Here is a 21,004-nt window from a genome sequence, read left to right on the forward strand (position 1 = left end):
ATGAGGAACGATCTCTCTCTGTTCCCCTTTTTTCTTAGCATCTTGAATTCTACTTTATTTGATGTTACTAAATGTGCTTTCTTTTTGCTCACATTTACTTTCTTACCTTTTTTTTTTGTTGTTGTTCTTTTGCTTTTTAATCTTTTGTTTATTCCTCTCTCTTTATTAGACCCAGTTCACACTTTCTATTTTAAGGGATAGATGAATCTAACCTATTCACATTTATTATGAGAAACAAAATGTTTGTACCTTCTTTTGCTCTCTTATTTATTTGTTTTTTACTTGTCTGTCTTTCTTTCTTTCTTTCTTTCTTTCTTTCTTTCTTTCTTTCTTTCTTTCTTTCTTTCTTTCTTTTTTTTCCTTTTCCCCATTTTGTCCCATTTGCTCAATTGATCACATTTAATTTTTTACTTTTTTTTTTGGTCTTAGGTTTTGGGAGTTATACTTTCCACGTCTATTCTGTTCCATTTCTATTCAAAGCCAAGAAACCCACAACAAATAAAGGACCAAGATAACTAGACTTAAAGTGAGTTCCCAACAGTGGAAATAGACCAGGCTGATCAACAAAGAATGTGGCAGGAGTTTTCATGACTCAACATTCCAAGCACAAGCTAAAAGCACTAAGGTTTAAAAAACCTGGAAGCCTTTACTTGTGAAACTGTGGGATCTGTCTGCTGGAAACCCTCAGGGACAGGTGCTGGGAAAAGCTGGAAGAACAAGGGCTCACTTTCAGGCTCTGCTGTGACATGCCTTTGCCTGATCTTTCCATCTGAGCTTGCACAAGCTGCTTCCTCTTTCTCTGTCTTGAACTGTCTTGTCTCTATGCTCTATGTCCTCTGCTGACCCTCCTGCCAGCAAGATGGGGAGAGGGGAAGAGATAGGGCTTTGGAGAGAGAACAAGGAATGCGGGCTGGGAGTGATTCTCCTCCTGTGTTGTGAGCTCTGCACAGCATCAAGTGTGGCTGGATATCCCTCTTCCCGACAGTTACATCTGCTGGTGCAGCCCATCCTACGGGAGCATGCTGACCGCCTGGGCCCCCTGTCACTGAGAACAGTGAGCAGAGCATATTTTTCCAGGAACCAGATATTGAGAATTAGTCTATTATATGCAGTTCATGCAATTAAACAGAAATTTGTGAGGCTATTTTGCCAGCAGCTGTGCAAGTTTGAGATCATACTGATAAGCTGAATGAATCAAAATTGACCGACATTTGCCTTGCGATTGGGAACCTGGGCAGTGGGGTGCCATAGAAGCCAGGTTTTGTTGGGGGAAATGGGGAGAAGTTTTAATGTCCCAAGAGGCATTGGGAGTGAGTGCCAGCCAGACCCAGAAAGGCCACAAGAGCTCTGGGGGCAAATGCTGGCATCTGCTGGGAGACACTGACCCCTCTTATGATCCAATATGCTCCCTGACAATAAATGCCCTGGTCCATTTTGGATTGGGCTTGAGGGCTGCTCTTGTGTGCAGGCTGTTGACTGTGGATGTCCATGCCTCCGTTTTATTAGTTACTTCCACCAGAGGATGCGGAGGTCTGGAAAACGTGGCAGGGGAAGGAGAGGAGTGTCTGGCTCAGAAATTTCAGGAGATAGAGGTTCCTTATGGAGCTAGTTGATGGGTGAGGGCTCCCAGGGCCACCTCAAGGCTCACTATAAGGAATACATGGGGACGCCTGTGGCAGAGGAGGCTCTGTCCATGTGTGGCCTGGGTGGCCTCAGGGTCATGAGAACCCAGGCTCTCCCAGCATCACAAAGTCCTGCTCCCAGAAGGCAGTGCTGTGGGCTTGGCCAGGAGGAAGGTGACAGTAAGGGTCCAGGCAGGGCTCTGAAAGGCTGGGGGCAACTCTGGCAACTCTGTTCACAGTAATCAGAGTGACAGGTCACCAACAGTTCAGCCAGGAAAGCCAAGACACTGTTGATGGGCCAAGGCTGGTCTACAAAACTGGGAGGCTAGAAAGAAATGACTGTGGGGAACCAGAAACATGGTGCCCAGCCTAGGGGTGAGCCTGGGGGGCAGTTGGGGGCCAGGTGAGGGCAGGGCTGGGTGGGCTTGTGGGCTCAGATTTGAGTATCCAGTGTGTTAGGATTTGTACCCAGTTATGTGTATGTTATACAATTTAACCCCAGTTCATCCCTGTGATGGAGGTAATATTGTCTCCATTTTACAATTGATACAATCTAAAGTAAAAAAAAAAAAAAAAAAAAAAAAAGGACTCCCCCCAAGCCATTGTAAACAAATGTGAACCTGAAGCAGCCAATCCTTCAAGATGAGTCCCCAGGGGCTAACTGGGCCTAAATTTAAAATAGGGCCAAGTCAAGTGGACATTGGATGACTAGGGATCACACATGTACTCTGCCTTCCCCTAAAGACCAGACTCCTGTTTAACTTTGGGACTTTCAGAGCTCACCTGAACCAACCAATCGGAACTCACCTTCCAGTGCTCAGCGTATCAATCCTCAGAACTAAATGAGTCTGAAACCTTCATTTGCCTAAACAGACCTGATTGGGAACCTAGGCTGGCACGTTTGCTATAAAACCCTTCCTTATGTTTTCTGGAACACACCTTCACCTTTTACAGGGAAGCTGCGTGTCCCCAGTTTGCAAACTGTTCACTAGAATAAAGTCTCTTTCCTCCATGTTCCATTTCAGAAAACTTTTGTTCACACTGCACAGCTGGCATGCTAGGTCTCGTTCAGATCTAGCTGATTCCAGAGTTCCTATCTGGCTCACTTAACTGCTCAGAGTTCTCCTTTCTCATACAGTCAAGGAGGCTGGACAACGTAGGGGTTTTCTGAATCCACCTTCATGATTTTTGTCATACGCACATTTCATCTGTGCTATTATTTGTGTAAAAGTTTTCCTGAAGCAGTCTTCTAATTAATTTATTTGTATTGTGGTAATGTGTGTGTAACACAAAGTCTACTATTTGAACCACTTTTAAGTATATAGGTAAGTGCCATTAAGCACATTCACGTTGCTGTGAAACACTTTTTGGTTTTAATGTCAATACACAGTATTTTAGAAAGGAAAACTGATATCTCTACCACAAGTGGGAACCAGAATTACTGTCCATAGAGGTAGCTATTGGAATGAACAGAATGAAGGCAGAAAGTTATTCATGAGCAGCCAGTTCCTGTTGCACTGAAGGCTCTAAGTAAGATGAGGCCTGTTCCCCTTTCACCTCCGCGCCCCCATATTTTGTTTAAAAGGAGGATCCAAGTGTTTGAGAAGTGTCAAAGGTAGGCTCACAGGGTTGACACTTCATCCTTGACATGCTCAGAAGAACTGAAAGAGGAGAGAAAGGGACATTTTCTCTTGCCCAGCTCCCCCTTCACTCCTTGCCCATCCCAGAGCCCCTCTCTGCCCCCACACTGTGGGGATGGCTGGGATGTGAACCAGGCCCCTTCCCAGCAAGATTCTGTGACCTGTGACTCTGCCCACTCTGACTTGGACCCGTGACTAGGAGCAGCTTTTGGGACAAGTCCTTTAAGGTCCATTCCCATTTTCTCCCCAAGAGATACCCTTTCTCTCTCTGAAACCCATCACAAGGACTGGATTGCCCAAGTGCTTCTGGCTCAGGTGTCTTGGATGGCAGCACACAGAGTATCTCATTACGACATTTGCATGGGCCTCTGTGTGACCAGGCTACACTGTGGTGGGTGGGGCTACTAGCTGCTCTGAGGGAGTAAACTTAGTGCAATTTGGATAGAAAGGCAGACATTTAAAGCACCTGCTTAAAATGTGGGTCTCACAGTTCTGGACACAGAAACCCTATGTGGGATAGGCACAAAGGCTTCAGAGTGAGCCAGGTTTCAGTTTGAGGCTAGATGTGTCTGGTGATCCATTTTCTTGCAAGATAGAAGTAATGAAATGTGTGCATGTACATCTTTCTTGCAAGCATGAAGGGGCCAAAAAGACATGGAAGAGTTGTTTTCTTAAGTTGGGCAGGGACGTTCTCTATCAACATTTTAAGGAAACAATTTCATTGCAGAAGTTGTGGACATGTTCCAGTAAAACAGCCTGTGATACCAGGAACATGGGGGATAAGAATGAAAATTACTTTGGAAATCCTGGCAAAACATCATTGTGATGGAGTCAGTGACTCTGTGCCTTCCTCCCTTCTCCTGGGCATAGTCTTCCCTCTTGTGGAGCCCTGCTGTGATGTCCACGGCAGACCGCACATGCACTTCTCACCTGGGGCTTGATCTCATCTTTGTCCTTGTAGTAGAAAAGCTGATCCCCACGCAGCACAAACCAGCGCTGCTGCCAGTTCTTCATGATGCTCCTCTGCTTCTTCAGCCAGCCTGCCTTCAGTACGGGGCCCAGCCTGTGAGGGCATGGCGTCCGCCCGGGGCTCCGGCTCTGCTCCCCCATCACCAGGCTCTTGGAGCGGGCTGAAAGTCAAGGGGACACAGTAAGCATGAAGGCAGTGTGCCTGCTATCAGTCCTGCCCCCATCCCAGTGTCCTAGCTGCCTCGTGACTGAGGCATGGGATCCCAGGCCAGCAGGATGTGAGCAGCTGGGCCTACTTCCCCTTGGCATTGAAGGGGCATGGGTTGGAGTATCTGTGCAGCAGCCCGCAGTGATCCCCCTGGGGTAGGGGTACACCCTGCCCACCTGGTTAGTTTCTGCTCTATCCCTGGGATCCTGGGTTCTTCATTCCTCCAGGTTTGTTCATCCATGCATCCATGTATCCATCCATGCATCCATCCATGAATCCATGGATTCATCCATCCACTCGTTCATTTGTTCAATGATGAATGTATTCATTCAGCCATTGTTTATTGATTTCTTACTATGTGCACAGAACTGTTCCAGTTTTCCAGGGGACAAAGTAGTGAAATAAAAAACAGATAAACATCTGTATCCTCCTGGAGCTCACAGTCTAGCAGATTCTTGTTGCTCAGGTCCAGCGGGAGCTGGCCCCACCCAGATCTGGCTTCTGCTTACTCCCTCTCCTATGGAGGCATCAGAGCCCCCAAAGCCTTTGTATTTGTTCTCTGGGACCATCCCAAAGTGGGACCTCTGCTTCAGCTGTTTGCTGTGGCTTGTTGGTGGCTGACTGGGAGGGCAGAGGGGCCAGCACTCCTACCCCAGAGGTTCTGAGCGCACGTGAGCCCTGCAGGTCCTTCTGGTTGATGGTGCTGAGCCACACCCTGCCAAGGTTGGTGCTGCCCTTCACAGGGATGACTGAATTCTTGTCCCCTCTCCCCTACCCCTTCCCCTTCTGTCCCCCTCCTTCACTCTCCCCTGTCACCAGGGAAGCTCCTCTCCTCTCTCTGGCCAGTATCAAGGCCATTGCCACAGTGATCAGTAGGAGGGGCCATCTTGAACTCTGGAGAAATAATTCTGACTTCAAATGTAATCACACCTATAATTCTTAGACCATGGATCCTAACTTGTGATTGGAAAGCACAGTGCCTGTGACCTACAATTCTTGCACTGTATCTGTGATTCTGTGTATGTGTGTGTGTAAGCTCTTCCCACTACACTAATGACTGCAGTTCTCTAAGCCTGGCCTACTTCTGCCCACATGTTCCCACTAGCCTGGACTTTTCTTCTATCCCTCTCCCATCCATACCCTGGCATTAGCCGCATGGTGAGCTCCTACACATCCTTCAAGAGCCAACTCAAAGGACACATCCTCCATGGAGCCTTCCTTCTGAATCTCCTCCAAATAGTCACTCCCTCCCCTACCAGGACAGGTGGCCCATGGCTGGTGATTATCTGTGTGATTGCTTTTCTGCCACTCTGAACTGAAGGGTGGGGACTGCAGGAGATGATGTCTTACCCAGTTCTACATGCATGTCCTCATCACTGTGGGGGGCAGGGAATAGACATAAGTCATGGTGGTCAAATATCACTGGATACTTAGGGTCATCCTTATTGTTAAGTATTTTTTGTATCTTAACATTACATTAAATATTACATAGCACTCAGGCAGTGTCTGAGGACACATTATAGCCTGGTGTGTTGGGAGAAAAGCTGAGTGTTGGGAGAGAGGCTGAGGCAGGGCTTGGAACATGTCCAGGGTCCAGGGTCTAAAACCCCTTGTGGCCTTTGCAATGTGTCTAGACTTGCTGGTTCCTTGCTTCTAGCACTCCCATTATCTCAAGTAGCCATATGGTTCAAAGGAAATGCTAAACCATCACAGTTGTAGCTCATTCACTTGATATACTGCTTCCTTTCAACCCCCACCTCCTTACCACCTGTTTCTTTGATCAGCAATAAATAGTGTGGGCTCCCAGAGTTCTGGACCTTCACAGCCTCCATGCTAGCATTGGCTCCCTGGTCCCACTTTCTCTCTCAACTTGTCTTTTCTCATTTCTTTGACTCTGCTGGACTTCGTAGCCCCCACGGCCTGGTGTTGAGTCCAATCACCCCAACACTGGTGTTCACACCTTCACCTCAAGTGTCATACGGCCTGGGGTATAATACTGAATCTATCACTTTTACATGGGCCCCTGCTCTGGAAAGGGTTGGCTCATGGACAACAGTGGCATTCACAGGAGGCCTCATCTCTTCTCTCTGGCACCCAAGTAGCTGTGATAGATCTATGGGTACCGGTAGCCACCTTGGTGTCAGACCTTCTACGTCCTCACCCACTCTGCCTTGATTCCCTGTTGCCATCCCTCTGCTGCTGGAGAGGTTAGAGTTGAATGCTCTAGCCTTGCCTTGGCTGTATTTTGGCCCAGAGAGGAAGTGGGTTGTTTGCATGCTTGCTCCTGGCCACTGAAGCTGGATTGGTGATTCCTCAGGACAGCGGTTTTTCTCCAGAGACTAAAGGGAAGGCAATTCAGGGAGCTGAATGTGGATCACATGGCCCAGGCCTTTCAAGGAAAACAGCCCCCTCTGAAGCCCAACAGCGCCCTGAACCTAGGCTTGAGCTTCACCTTATCTGTGTTTCAGAATGATCGGCACTTTTTTCCCTCCCCTCTGTGGGGTTGGTCCCCACGCTTGTTCATGTGGATTTAGAGTGTGCCTCCCTCCTTTATTTCTATGACTGGTTACTACCCCTGCAAATGGACACACCATACATTGCCTTTAGATTTTCACATTGATGGGTATTGGCATTCTCCTCAATGTGAGGTATTTAATTAAAAAGATGTTGGGACCCAACTGAAGAAATACAGGTTTTGGACTAAGGCTTGGTTTGCATCACCGCCAGCTCTGTGAACTCTCTGTGCATCAGTTTTCCAGTCAGAAAACTGGGCCCATATGAGATGACAACACCTCACCCAGCAGGGCAAGCTGGCAAAGGGGAGACAACATAACTGCAGAGTGCTTAGACGTACAGGTGCCTAGTAACAGGTTACTATGGTGATGAGAATTAGGATAATGGAGATGGTGCAGTGGATGTCTCCATGCAGAATTTGTGTCCTAAAGCTGGGATCCCAGCAGCGAGGTCACAGAGCAGAGAATGGACCGCTCTCTGGCCCCTGGCCCTTTAAATGCCACTACACACTGCCTTCTAGAGATGGTGTGTGGCTATATTCCACCACACAATTATGCCAGTGTGCCACTTTCCCCATCACCACCAACATGAAATAGTATAATTTGAGCATTCCTACTCCATAATTTAGTAGGTATAAAATGACACGTAGTTATTATCTTAGCTGTTCTGATTAATCAGCTGGAACATCTTTGCATGGGCTTTTACTAATTGTATGAGACATCTGCTCATTCCCTTTGCCTATTTAGCTGATTGCTCACAGCAGGAGGAGCACCAAGTCAAACTCAGTGGCATAAAAACCCGGAGTCCTGGAGGCCCAGAGCTACCGGGCCCCCCTTTCCTCTCCACGGGAGCCCCAGTCCTTTCCTGCAAGTCTTCCTACAGCCTGGAATTTCCAGACATCTGTATTTCCAGACATCTGTAGCACCCTATCCTGCATCTGTGCTGCACAGCCCTGGCTGCTCTGCAACCTCAGCAGCCCTGTGTGGAGGACAAAGACTTGGAAGAAACCACCCTGCCCAGATGAGGGTGAGCTGAGCCTCTGATGAGACAGGTGGGGTTGTGCCAGAAGTGCCAGAACAGCATCAGAAGGGGCCTTTCTGCTCCAGGGCCGCCCCCTCCCCTTCTCCATCTCAAGCCAGTGAAGGGCTGAGCAGGGCTGGATTCAGCAGCACTCACCAGTCCCTTTCCAGGGTGGGGGCTGCATCAGGCCCTGGGAGGTGGAGCTGACAAGGATTATCAGGAGTGCTGGGCTCGAGTGGAGCCTGGCAGGGGACTGAGGAGGACAGGGACGGTTTGCCCCTCTGGTTACTGAGTTTTCTTATCTGGGTCTCAACTTGCTCCTCTCTAAAATTCCTTTAATGAGTTGAGAATTGCTGGCCAAATTAGGTCACCAGTGCCTGGGCTTTTGTTGTTTAATTACGTGAGATTCCTACCATGAGACTCGACAGATGTTTTTTCCCCTGGCGGTAAGGAGTCTCTGGAGCAGGTGGGTTGGCTCAGGCCTCCACTGTCTATTCTTGAATTTTCCTTTATCTCTTATCACAGAATCTTCAAGGGCTATGGAGAACCTTTTGTCCTTCCACATATGTTTGCAGAGCACTCTTTGGGGTCTTCAGGAGGGACTGAAGTCATGGAATGTTCTAGAGCTACATCCCTGATTCTGTCTCTTGTCTTCTGTTATGACAGGGCCTGAAGCTGGCTCATTAAATGCACCTGCTCTTCCTTCCACATCCCCCATAGCATCCTGTGCAGGGCTGGTGCACGTTAGGAGCTCAAAAAAAACTCGGTGACTTTATCAGCAGAGTCCGACTCCTCTGAGCGCTGCTGCACCCTCTGTCCCGGCGGTGGACAATGTCTGTGAGGTGCTCTCTGTCCAGGCATGCCTGCCCCAAGAAGGGTGAGCCCCCTGTGCATAGGACCATGGATGCTGAGCCTGGCCAAGAGCAGGATCTTGTGCTATCAATATGTGGCTGACTGCAGGACTGGCCTGTAGTCAACGTGGCAAGACAAAGAAGGTGGGCACATTCTGTGCCCTGATGCCCAAGGCCCAGGCATCAGACCTCCTGAGAGCTTCAGGTAAGGAGGGAGCAGGTACAGGGGGCCATGTTCACTGGGGCAAGGGAGCCGGTAGGCAGCAAGCTCTGGGTGGTCTCTATTTCAGCAGATGCAGGCATCCTCGAGGGTCCCACCTGCCCCACCCTGGAGGAGAGGAAAGGCTGGCTCCAGCCCCTCTGACAGGGAGGCACTTCCTGCGGATGCTACTGAAGTTGCCAAACCAGCCTAGGATTTTCCCCAGCTGATCAATCATATTAGGCTGATGGAGCTTCTTGAAAGGAAAATAATCATTGCTATGATTTATTAATAACCGCTGTTCCTGTCATCAGCACTTCCTTTAATCAATTTATTTGGTCCTGTTAATATTTAAACCAGGCCTCAAGTCAAACAGCTCTGGCATTCTAAGTCTCCAGAATGGATCCAAGTTTCTGGAGGGACCCCAGGAGCAGGCCCCAGGCAAGCTCAGGACCCAGGAAGGAGGAGGGTGCCCTTCGTTCTCCAACCTCCCCAAAGGTGGCTCTTCCATGCACACGCAGGACCATCCATTCACTCATCCATTTATTCCAAATCTATAGAGCTCCTCCAGGTACAGAGCCCAGTTGATTTGATGGTGTTTCCCGTGGGGTCCCCCAGTCTGGCAGGGGAAGTAAATCGCAACCACCACATAGGGATACACAGGACCACAGGCCTGTGGGGCAGGAAAAGCCTGTGGATGCTGACCCTGAGGTGCCCACCCTGAGGTGCTGTAGACCTCTGCTGAGGTCCCTCCACCCCCGCAGAGGGAGCCCCCAGGCCGGGCCTTGAAGGATACTAGAGTGTGGGATGACCTCAGGGGAGGTGGGGCTCAGGCGTGGGAGGAAGAAACTAGCCTGGCACTTGCAATCTCTTGGCTCACATGAGTGCAAGTGCCAAGGGGCCGCTGTCACCTCCTCTTGCTGACAGGCGCATCTTGAGAGGGTGGCCCACACACCTGCCTCTCCTTCCTCACCCGGCAGTCCCCACCAACTCCTTGCATTTGGAGATTTTGGCCTCTCCTGATATTGCTCTGACCAAATCCAACCTGAATTGGATCTCAGGGTCTCATCCTCCAGTGCCCTGTGGTGGCTCAGACACTGTTAATCACTCTCTGCTTCTGGAAGCTCTTCCTTCCTCCCTCTCTGCAGAGCCCAAATACCAGCGTTTTTGTCCAAGTTTCTTTCTGCCTCCCCAGCCTGCTTCTGGCCTCAACTTCCTCCATCCTCCCAAATCCTGCTGTTGCCCAGGGTTGTCCCAGCTATCTCTATTTCGTTATGAATCCCAGGGCGTTATTTCTCCCTGGATCTTACTCAGGAGCTTCAGATTCATGTGTCAAACCATCTGCAGGACACTCCAGAGAAATGTCTCATGGTTATCTGGGCCTATGTCCAAATTCAACATGTCTCTCCCCAGCCCACTCCTCCTCCCCATTCTCATCCGGGGCTCTATGACCAACCAGACTTGACAGCTTGGACATGTTCAGACAAATCCCTCCCCATCAAGCCCTAGAGTCCCTTAGCTTCCAAATCTGAAGATTTTCTCTGTATATTCTGCCTTCTTTTCATCTCCCCTTTACGGAACCGATTTGTATATAACCATCCCTTGCCTGGGCTGCTTCCTGCCTCTTAGCTCCTGCCTTCCACAAGATTCTCCAAAATAGATATGCAGCTACTAAGGGAGCTACACACAGATCTTCCTACACAGAGTTCTAAAAAATCTTACTCTTCACAGAAGTAGTTACAGTATTTACTACGCACAGAGGAAAATCCAGTCCCAGCCTGGCAATCGCCACCGTTTCGCAGCACAGGATTTTCCTCTGTGTAGCTCCCTCCACACAGCACCCCACAGGCACGTACAATTATTATGTGTCAGTTTTAAACAAAATTTTCAAAAGCAGGTAAACCATGCCAAGGGAAGAGAGTTCAGGTCGCAGTGTCTTGGGTGGAGAGGTGAAGGTACACAAAGGCCACTTTACAGAGAGAGGGTAGGGATGACAGGAGGGGGAGTACCGCAAAGGAGCCCGGAGAACTCTTTCAGGAATGTTCCCTGCAAGCAGGAGAGAAGCGGGGAGTATGCTGGAGGGGAGGGTGGCATGGAGGGGCAGGGTGCCCCTTGCTAGAATGGGAGGGACCTGAGCCGGTTTAAGTGCATTTGGACTGGCAGAGGTGGAGGCTGTGGGTGAGGGTCGGATGGGGTGATGAGTCAAGAGGGAGCTTCCTGGGAGGTGACAGGACATGGAGCCTGAGCTCAGGTGGTTGGAGGTTAGCATGAGATGGCAAGACACTCTCCTCGGCTGTGGCAAGGGGCAAGGAGGTGCTCTGTAGCAGGAATGAGGCCTTCCTCTGCTCCGAAGTGCCCCACCCGCTGTGGCCCTACCTGCTGGGATTAGAGAGCCTACCTGTTCACCATAAGCCTCCTTGTGCTCATCCTGACAATGTCCCCATCCCATGCCTCTATATTGCTGCTGCCCTGAGCTGTATCTGTGCCAGGGTGCCCATAAACCCTTGGGTGGCCTGGTCCAGACTGTACAGGTCACGCTGAGCCCTGCCATCTGGCCTGTGAGGGAGGAAGTGGGCTGCACGCCTTCCCAGTCACTGAGGATGGTAGACTTTGCTCTTGCTGCATGACTCTGGCCTGGCCGTCCTGGTAACACTGGAGGTGGACATGGGGTATGGCTTCCTCTTGGGGTGAGATGAGAGAAAGAAGAAACTCAGCGCATGGGCAGGGTGGGGCTGGGGTGGGTGGGCAATGGAAGGGATGGACTTGCACAAGAGCCTGTGACGGCCAGCTCTAGGGCCAGATGGGTGACCTGAATAGTTTCACTTATTTCTCAGAGCATAAGAGAAATAATCTCAACCAGTGAATACCCCATCCTCAGACCTTCCTTGCTCCCAGCTGCTTTGTTTCTCACCTGAGTTACTGCTGCAACCTCTTCAAAACAGGGCAGGCAGCAAGTTCTTAAGCATGGGACTTAGATCATGTTGCTCCCTATGAAAACCCTGCAGGCTTCTGAGCTCGCTCAGAGCAACAGTCAGATCCCACACTATGGCCTATGAGGGTCCTGGGGATCGGCCACATGGCCTCTCGGCCTCCTCTGTCCTCTCCTGTCCTGGCCGCACTGTCCCCTGCTGTTCCTGCAGACGTGTGCCCAGCATCTGGCTCTACACCTGCCATATGCCCTCTGCTCACTGGGCCCTCCTGGATGCCCTAGGGTTCCTCTCTCAGCCCCTTCACTCTTTACTGAAACATCACTTTTTCAATGACGCCTCTCTTACCACTCTTTTCTAGAAACCATCCCCCACCACTCCATTTCTCCTTCCTGCTTTACCTCAACATTTACTTCGATTATATTACAGAAATGGAAGAAAGTGAGTTGCAGAACAATATGCAAAATATAAAACTACAGTAGTCTCCCCTTATCCAAGGGGGGATATGTTCTTAGACCCCCAGTGGATGTTCCAGACCCCCCGAGGATGCCTGGAACTATAGGTAGTACTGAACCCTGTATACAGTTTTTCCTGTACATACATATCTATGACAAAATTTAATTAATAAATTGGCATCACACTCTTGTGCTCTGGAACCGTTATTAAGTAAGGGTTACTGGAAGACAAGCACTGTGATACAGCAACAGTGCATCAGATAGCTGAGATGGCTACTAAGCGACAACAGGCAGGTAGCTTAGACAGTGTGGAGATGCCGGACAAAGGGAGGATTCACGTGCCGGGCAAGACAGAGTGGGACAGCGGGAGAGTCCACCATGCTACTCAGAACAGCATACAGTTTAAAACTTTTGAATTGTTTATTTCTGGACTGTGGGTGTCCATGGGTAACTGAAACTACAAACATGATATTGTGGATATGGAGGAACCACTTTATATAAAAAGGAAAGTAAAACAAAAATCCTAAACAAAAGAGGCTGCAATGTATTCTCAGCGGGTGCTGGTGATCATACACAGTTAGGTCTGGAAGGAACACATCCCACCTAGAATGGTGATAATGTTCCTAAAGGGAAGCCCGGAGCTGTTATATTGTACATTTTATGAAGGGAATGAATTTTTTGATTATATAAATTACAATTAAAAGTTTTAAATGAAAGAGCTCTTTTGGAGTGGAGCTGGATCCCCTTACAGGACATCTAAAATAGCAATTAAAGGATCATTATTTGATACATGCTTATGAGTATTTATCTGAGACAAGCATCACGCTAGGCTCTGGAACACAACAAGCAAGAAGGACAGAGCCTCTGCCTGCATGGAGCTCCCAAGCTAGTGGGAGAGACTAACACTGATCAGCTCACAACAAACAGGCCAGGATGCTGGTGGAAGCCTGGACCAAGCCCATCTGTGGTCCTTCCATGGGACCACCATCAGGGAACTGTGAGTGAGCACGCTGTTCCCTCTCTGGAGGTGAGCTGCTTGGGTGAGCCTGGAACTCCAGCCTGCCTCCTCCATCCTGTCTCTCTCTTGCCAACCAGGGGCTCAGTGAGGGTGTGTGGATCACTCATGGGCCCAGCCCTGCACTGACAGAGCACCTGGCAGCTGCCAAAGCTCAGACATTGCTCTCTGAGATCATATGGATCATGACGGAGCTCTGCCCAAATTCTCTTGGATCCCTTTTCCTGTGTCTATTCCCCTCCCCACCCCCAGAACACAGTTGTTCTGCAACTGTGCTGTCCTTCCAACAGTCTTCCCAGGGGTGGGTGGTGGTTTCTCAGGATTGCTGGCAGGTTTTGGAAGACTGGCCTTGGGCTACTGGAGCCTGTTTTGCCATGTACTGGGAGGGCTGGGAGTGCCTAGGAGTTTATATCATCCAACCCCCGCCCCCATCCCCAACCTAGGAGCTTGAAAATCCCTAATCAACCTTATTTCTAGCTAGGTACAGGAGTGTACTTCACACTTCAGTTGGGGGCTTGGGCTGAGACCTCCCTTTCCTGTTACACCTGAAAGGGTAACAGGACCTCGCTCATGTCCTGCTTTCGGATCCCCTCCCCCACCCCCCAGCTGTGTCCCCTGAGGGTCTCGTTAATAGATTACTGCATGTGAATCACTATCTCAGGGTCTGCTTTGGTTTGGAGATCCCCACTGAACATATTTGATTGTTTTCAGGGCCTTTTGAATAAACTGTGGCAGCCTTTGTGTGCCTTTGGGCAGCTGCTGGGCTCTCAGCTCTGGAGATGCTCCCTGGGGTGAGGCGCCCTGCAGCAGGCCAGGGATGTTTCCTATCTGCAGCTCTGTGAGTGCAGCCCCTAGAGCATGGAGAAGTGGCTGCAGGACAGGAGAGCTAAAACACAATTGATTTATAAAAGTCAATGAGATTTTAAAGCCGGGCTGGGAAAAGAGCAAGATGGATCTCAGAGCTGAATTGATTTAAAGGGTAAGTATTGAGGCCAAAAGACTGATTGAGGAGAGAGAGATGAGGTATTGGAAGAGGCACTCTGGAGGGGCTGGGAAGAGATGGTTTCAGAAAGTTAATGCGATTTGCCGCCAAGGCCAAAGGGGACCTCCTTCAGGGTCCCACACTGTCCTGGGAATTCTGCATGAGCATCAGATGATTTATTACCTAATGGTTCTTGAGTGCCCCTACTTTTAAAAACTTGTTTATATGTGTGTGTGTGTGTGTGTGTGTGTGTGTGTGTGTGTGTATATGTATGTATGCATAATTTTATTTATTTATTTTTTTGAGATAGGGTCTTGCTGTGTCACCCAGGCTGAAGTGCAATGGCACCATCATAGCTCACTGCAGGCTCCAACTCCTAGGTTCAGATGATTCTCCTACCTCAGCCTTCTGAGTAGGTGAGATTACAGGTGTGTATGACCATGCCTGGCTAATTTTTTTTTTTTTTTGGTAGAGATAGGGTCTTGCTATGTTGCCCAGGTTGCTCTCCAACTCCTGGCCTTCAGCAATCCTCCTGCCTCGGCTTCCCAAAGTGCTGGAATTACAGGCATGAGCCACTACACCCAGCTTAATTTGTGACTTGCATTCTTCCTAGCTCTAATTGGCCACCTGTTTGTTCCTAGGTCTCCATCTAAGAGGTCTAGAGAATGAGCCAGGCCCTCCTAATGAGCCTCACCTCGGCGTGAAGAACTAAAGCCAATAAAGTGCATAGCCTATCCATTCCTGCCCCCAGGAGTGAAAATATTAATTTTTAAATAGTGATTAGGTAGATTAGAGAGCTTGGATTTTTTTTCATAGTGAATACCTCAGTGATTGAAAAATCAATATAAAAGATTGCATTCTTGAAAGTTATTTTAATCAGTGCTTCCTGGGTCTGCCTCCTGGCTCAGCTGAGGCTGGTCTTCAGCAAGGGTGGTGGGAAGCCAGGAGACACCCGAAATGTTTGCTCTTTACTTCCATGCAGGATGCAGCCCTAGATTCAAGTGGATCTGGTGTTCATTTATCCATTCTTGAGATTATGGGACCTCCTATATGCCCACCTGCGAGAGCCACTGCATATGGAGATACAAGACACACACCTGCCCTGGCAGAGCTAACGGGGGACGGATGCCCCAACACCAGATCTTGCTGTCACATATAAAGGGAGAGGGGAGTGTGAAGGCAGCAGCAGCGAGGCAGTTGGGCTTGGGGTGGGGCTGGCTGGAGGAGGCCGGGAGCCTGGGTGAGGTGAGGAGGGACAAATGAATGTGGTGAGCCTCACTGGGGGGTGGAGTGTGCCCAGCAGGGAAACAGGAAGATGCAGAGAGTGAGAGAGTGAGTCCAGACCAGGAAGTCTGACTCCACTCCCAGGCTTTCCACCCTGACTCTCATAGGACCCACGTCCCTGCCTTAGGAGAGACCATATCCTAAGCCCCTGCCAGACTAATGAAAACCACCCTCTGAGAAAGAGCAGCCTGTTGGACCTCATCCAACTTCTACCTTCAACCCATTCTGGGTTCTCTCTTGCTGTGGCTCCTTGGAAGAGACCGTGCCCCCTTTTTAGGGTGTAGACAGTTTTTGCTACAGCCTTAGCCATCAGAGACATGGGTCTGATGTGGCTGTGATGTGGAGGGCCTCTGTGAGCCGGTGCCCAGCTTCCTCCCTCTCACACCACACACCTGGGTCTCTCCAAGCTGACAGGTTCCCCAGGGACCATTGTGCCACACCTCCACCCTTGTATGTCTGCCTTTCCCTTTCCCTGGACTCATGACTCTGCTGGTGAATCCTGACTCACTTTTGAAGCATCAGTGTCAGTGCAGTTACTTCCTAAGGTATGAAGACCCTTCTGGTAGGCTCTCAATGCCGAATGATTGACTTCCATCCCTTATGCTGCCCCCAGGACCTTGCTGACACCTCTGGCTGGACATGCACCTCTCCTTCATAAACATGTATCTCATGTCTGTGAATGTGAGACAGGAATCCTCAAGTCTGAAGAGGATGGGAACTCATCAAATCCAAGAGACTTTGTGCCTCTGTAGATGATCCGCTTGGGTTGGGAGAAATCTGCCAACAGGATTCTCCTACCCACGGCCTGTTTCCACACATGAAAAACTAAAGGGCATGAAATTACTGATTCTCAGCCCATAATCAGAGAAGCAGCAAGCAGGAAAATGGAAAAGCGAAACTGTAGCTTAGCAGTGGGTATGGAAAGGCAGTGGGAGGTCATGGAAGATGCACAGGATTCCAAGTCCTGAGGTCCTTTACCCTCTTAGAGCCTAAGGTTTCTATCTATAAATGGGGGCCAGATATGGGTTCTGCTGCTTCCTGGACAGTGGTGAGGATGGAATGAATGGGCAATTTTCTTTGAGAGCGGTGAAGTGCTGAGTGAACAGTATTGGCCCTGCTTCTTGCTCCCACGGGCTGTGCCCCTTGGAAGCCTCTCTCCTCTCTTCTGGACTTTGTTCAGGGGCTGATGGCCCAGGACCCCAGGTGCTTGCTGTTTCTGCTCTGTTCAGATAAGCAGGCCATTCACCAAGAGCCTGGGATCGGTAAAATCAATAATTCCATGTTGATTATAAATTTCATTTTCTGCCTTCCTATGAGCCATTAGCTTAGATCAATACATTCTCTACCCTTGGTTAAGTAATCATTGGGGCTGGTGAGGATTTCAGCAGAATCAGGGCAGGGTCCTGACTGCCTTGCTGCCTTGGACAGTGGAGTCCAAGGTGGCCTCTTGGCCCACGTCTAACTCAGTTCAGGACTGTCTTGCAAATAAATCACTTATCCCTGTCTTCAAACAGTAAGGTCATGGCTAGTTCTCCAGCTGTCTGGGGCTACAAGACCAGCTTAGAGCTCCTCCAGCCCAGCACCTAGCAGCGTTGTGTGTTCTGAGTGTCTGAGAGCACTGGTCAGGTGGGGGCACTTATGGATGTCTAACATCTTCCATGGGAAGAGAAATTCTGTTTTCCCATCAGTTGGTCAGAGTTATCTGGGAAGAAGGAGAACATGAGGGTTGGTGGGGGAAGAGGCTTGAGTCCACAGTGTCCCTCTTCTGGGTACAAACAGCCACCTTCATCTCCTGGCATGAACCTTAGGCAGCAGCAGATGGACTGGTGGCCTGAGGGCTGGTTGGAGGGTGGTGGCTGGGAGTGTTTGTTCTCAGCTTGTGGTGTTGAAACACTCTGGTACTTACAAACTCTGCAGGGTGGGGAAGTGCCAGCTGCTGCCCAGCGCACAGCTGGCACTGGGGGAAGAGTGTCTGGAAGCAGAGGAGCCCAGCTCTCCATAGATCTGCTTCAACAAAGGCCCCTGTGTCTCCCTCTCCTTCTCTGCAGGTGGCAGATGGGAAACACCATTGCTTTCACTAGCATTTACCCTCTCTCCCTGCCCTCAGGGCCACTCCCTGTGCACCTGTTGCCCCCACTGCAGCCTGCATCATTGCCTAAGGCTCCGGCCAGGCACACCACTCCATTGTCTAAACTCTACCTGGACGTGGGACAGGCTCATTCCCTTACATCACCTTGTCCTCCCACTGCCTTCCTGCATTGCAGCCACCATAGAGGCACACTGCTTGCCCCAGGTTGCCACCTCTGGGCCTTAGCACAGAGGCTTTCACAACCTGGGATGGCTCTTCTCTCTTGCTGCCTGGATCTGAGCCTGGCATGTAAATATGAAGGCATGCACTGTATGTTCAGAAGCCTTTGGGTTCTGGATCCCAGCAGTGCCCCTTCCTGGTTGGGTACCCTTCCTGGCTGGCAAGTTCTTTATCCTTTCTGGGACTCAATTTCCTTATCCAAAAAATGGGGCAACAGTGGTCTTTTTTTCAATGGGAATCTTTTGAGGATGAAGGGAGATAATGCATGTGCCTGCACATGATAGGTGCAACAGGACTTCAAACAGGAAGTTCCAACAGGGCTCCAAGCCACACAGGATGTGACATTCTAAAGTGAGGGACAAACCAGGAAGCATGCTTTCAGAGAGATAGGTCACAGCCAGCTACCATGGACCTAGAAATGTTCACCTGGTCTTCTACGTTGCAAACAAAAGTGACCCTAGGGCACCTCTATCCAGGTATGCCCACAGTAAACCCAGGGCCTGCCACGTGGGGACATTGGAGGACACAAATAAAGTCATTTCATGTGCTGTGCTTGCTTGACAGTGTGTCCCATGAGCTCAACAGGCAGTAGTGTGGTTGTTGCGATTATTAAGCCCTTGGTAAGCGCATGAAGAGTTAAATCAGGGAGGGAAAGCTATCTGAGGCTGCAGCATTTGGAATAGCCAATCTTTTTTTCCCAGAAATATGGCAGTTGAAGTAAAATAGCAGCCAAATCTGGGATTCCTCAACATCACTAGGTGGCAGGGGCCAAGCCCATCTGAGCCCACCACACACCTTTGCAACCATGGCTAACACCTGGCACCCCTGGCGAGGGCTAACTCCACAGGATGCCCACTGCTCTGTGTCCCATAAAATCCCAATTCCCCTCCCCTTTCCCACTAGGCTGCTGCTGGGCCAGGCTGACTTTCAGGGGAACAAATCTGGGACAGGCCAGGACAGAGTGGGTGGCCTGTCTCCACTTTCATTTTGGCCCCCGCACCTAGTGATAGCATTGTGTGTGCCTGCCATGGAGACAGGTGCTTGTGAGGGTTGGACAGGATTTGACAGCTTTGTATTGCTGGCATCGCTGGGGGCATGAGCTGTTCAGTGACACATCAGCCTCCATCTGCCTCTGTGCAGCACTAGATTTAGGAGGGAGGCTTCTCAGACCTCAGAGTCTTGTGTTTAAGCTGCTTCTGCTCTTATTAGTGGTGCAGTTTTGAGCATTTTACTTATATTATTCTGCCTCTATTTTCTCCCTTGTCTCACAGAGTTGGTGTAAAGATTAAAATAGGACATTTACATGTAACACAAGGTCCAGCTTGCATCCGGCACATCCTAAACACTCAACAGAGATTCTCTCACTTTCCTTCCTTCCTTCAAGAGGAAAGTGAAAGGACAGTTTGTGGGCTTTAATGTATTAATAGTGGAAAGTCATATCCTTGATTGCATTTATATAAAATTGAAGAATAGGTAAGATCACTCTAGGGTGCTAGAAATCAGAAAGGTGTCGCTCTGGTTGGGAGAAGGGTCGGGGTGACTGGGAAGACACAGGAGAAAACCTCCTAGGCTTAAGGAAAATGCTTTATATCTTGATCTTCAGGCTGGTCACTGAGAGAACACTTAAGATTTGTGCATTTTACTCTGTAAATTATGCCTCAATAAGAAAATCTTAAAATTTTGAGAAATAAACAATGAAAATCCTAGAAGAGTATTAAAAAAAAAAAAAAAAAAAAATCAGGCTGCAATGTGATTTGAGGCCACTCTTGTTCAAAAATCCCCAAACTGGAAACTTTTATTTCCTCTAATCAGGTTCCCCTGGATTTGTCCTTGACCCTTTGCTGATCTGAGGGCCTCTGTAACTTCATTTCACTTCTGAGCAAATTTTTAGAAGGGACTGACAAGAGACAGCTTGGTCCTCTCTATGGGGTGGAACACCTGGCTAGTGGCAGAGGATGTCCAGGCTTGGGCACCTCTGCTGTCACAGAAGGTGTCAGCTACAAACAGCAGTGCCAAGGCCTGGCCTGGAAATAGAGACTGCTGGGTGAGTTCCCTTTGGCCCTTCTTCTCCAGAGCAGGCTCCTCTGAGGCCTCCTGTTCCTGGCTAAGCTCCAGCCCACAACCTGGATGCACCCCTCCATGAGCGGTTCTAATACGCCCCTTCCTCAGCATACCTTACTGACCACTCTGCTAGACCTCCGTCCTCTCTCTGAATTAGGCAAAGTCAGATGCTGTGTCACCTAATTAGGTGACTGTTCCTTAGCTGCTTCACTCTCAGGGCCATGAAGGTGGTAAGGGCTCTCATAGGGAGCCCTCATGGTACCTGACAAGCCTGGGCAGGGGCATCATGGCATGGCCAAAGGCATATCCTGGAAGCCACAACATTCATAACTAAGCAATCTGAGGAGGATTGCTAACCCTATGAGTGTCCCTGAAGGGCAGAATCTTCCAGGGCTCTGAAGGATCCCCCAGTCTGAGCAGGTATGAGGTCAGTTGACCTCTGGGCTGTCATTCCCTAACCACTTTTCAAGTAGTCCTACAGTCTTGGGGCAAAACCCAGCAGTGTCCTATCCCTTTACTTCCATTCCCCACCCCACAGAGGCAGCCACTTTCAACCTTTGTCATTGGTTCTTTTGGTATCACTTCTATGTTTCCAGATAGTATTTATTTATTGCCACTTCTTGATTTTTTCCTTTTAAGTGTTATCTATTAACTTCTTACTATAAAAGATGAAGATTTTGTTTCTTTTACTCCCTTTTCCCCACCATCGATAAGCACCCACTCCACCCTCCCAATATAGTTATATTATCATTTTGGTTAGATTAACAACAGAATTTCCATTATTAGCACCATTTAATTGCTAGTCCCACTTGAGGTATGTCGTATACGATAATAATTTTTCTTTTGTGAATCACTTTTGTTTTCCCTGGAGTTCATAATTGCCTTGCTTTTTTATTTGCTTAGTTTTCTGCTAGGTATCAATAATCCAACCTTAAACATTCTATCAGTT

General features: G+C 49.2%; 1 protein-coding gene across 3 annotated transcripts in view; it reads right to left on the bottom strand.

Moving 5' to 3' along the window:
• Positions 1–21,004, bottom strand: part of ARHGAP22 (Rho GTPase activating protein 22) — a 211,138-nt gene that overhangs the window by 136,092 nt on the left and 54,042 nt on the right. For all 3 annotated transcript variants that reach the window (XM_017885520.1, XM_017885521.1, XM_017885519.1), the window contains one exon: positions 4,193–4,392. In XM_017885520.1, the coding sequence (XP_017741009.1) occupies positions 4,193–4,392 (200 nt within the window). The remainder of the gene's footprint in view (positions 1–4,192; positions 4,393–21,004) is intronic.

Source organism: Rhinopithecus bieti, unplaced genomic scaffold (genome assembly GCF_001698545.2).
Source record: "Rhinopithecus bieti isolate Rb0 unplaced genomic scaffold, ASM169854v2 scaffold_15143, whole genome shotgun sequence".
Classification (NCBI taxonomy): Eukaryota; Metazoa; Chordata; class Mammalia; order Primates; family Cercopithecidae; genus Rhinopithecus; species Rhinopithecus bieti.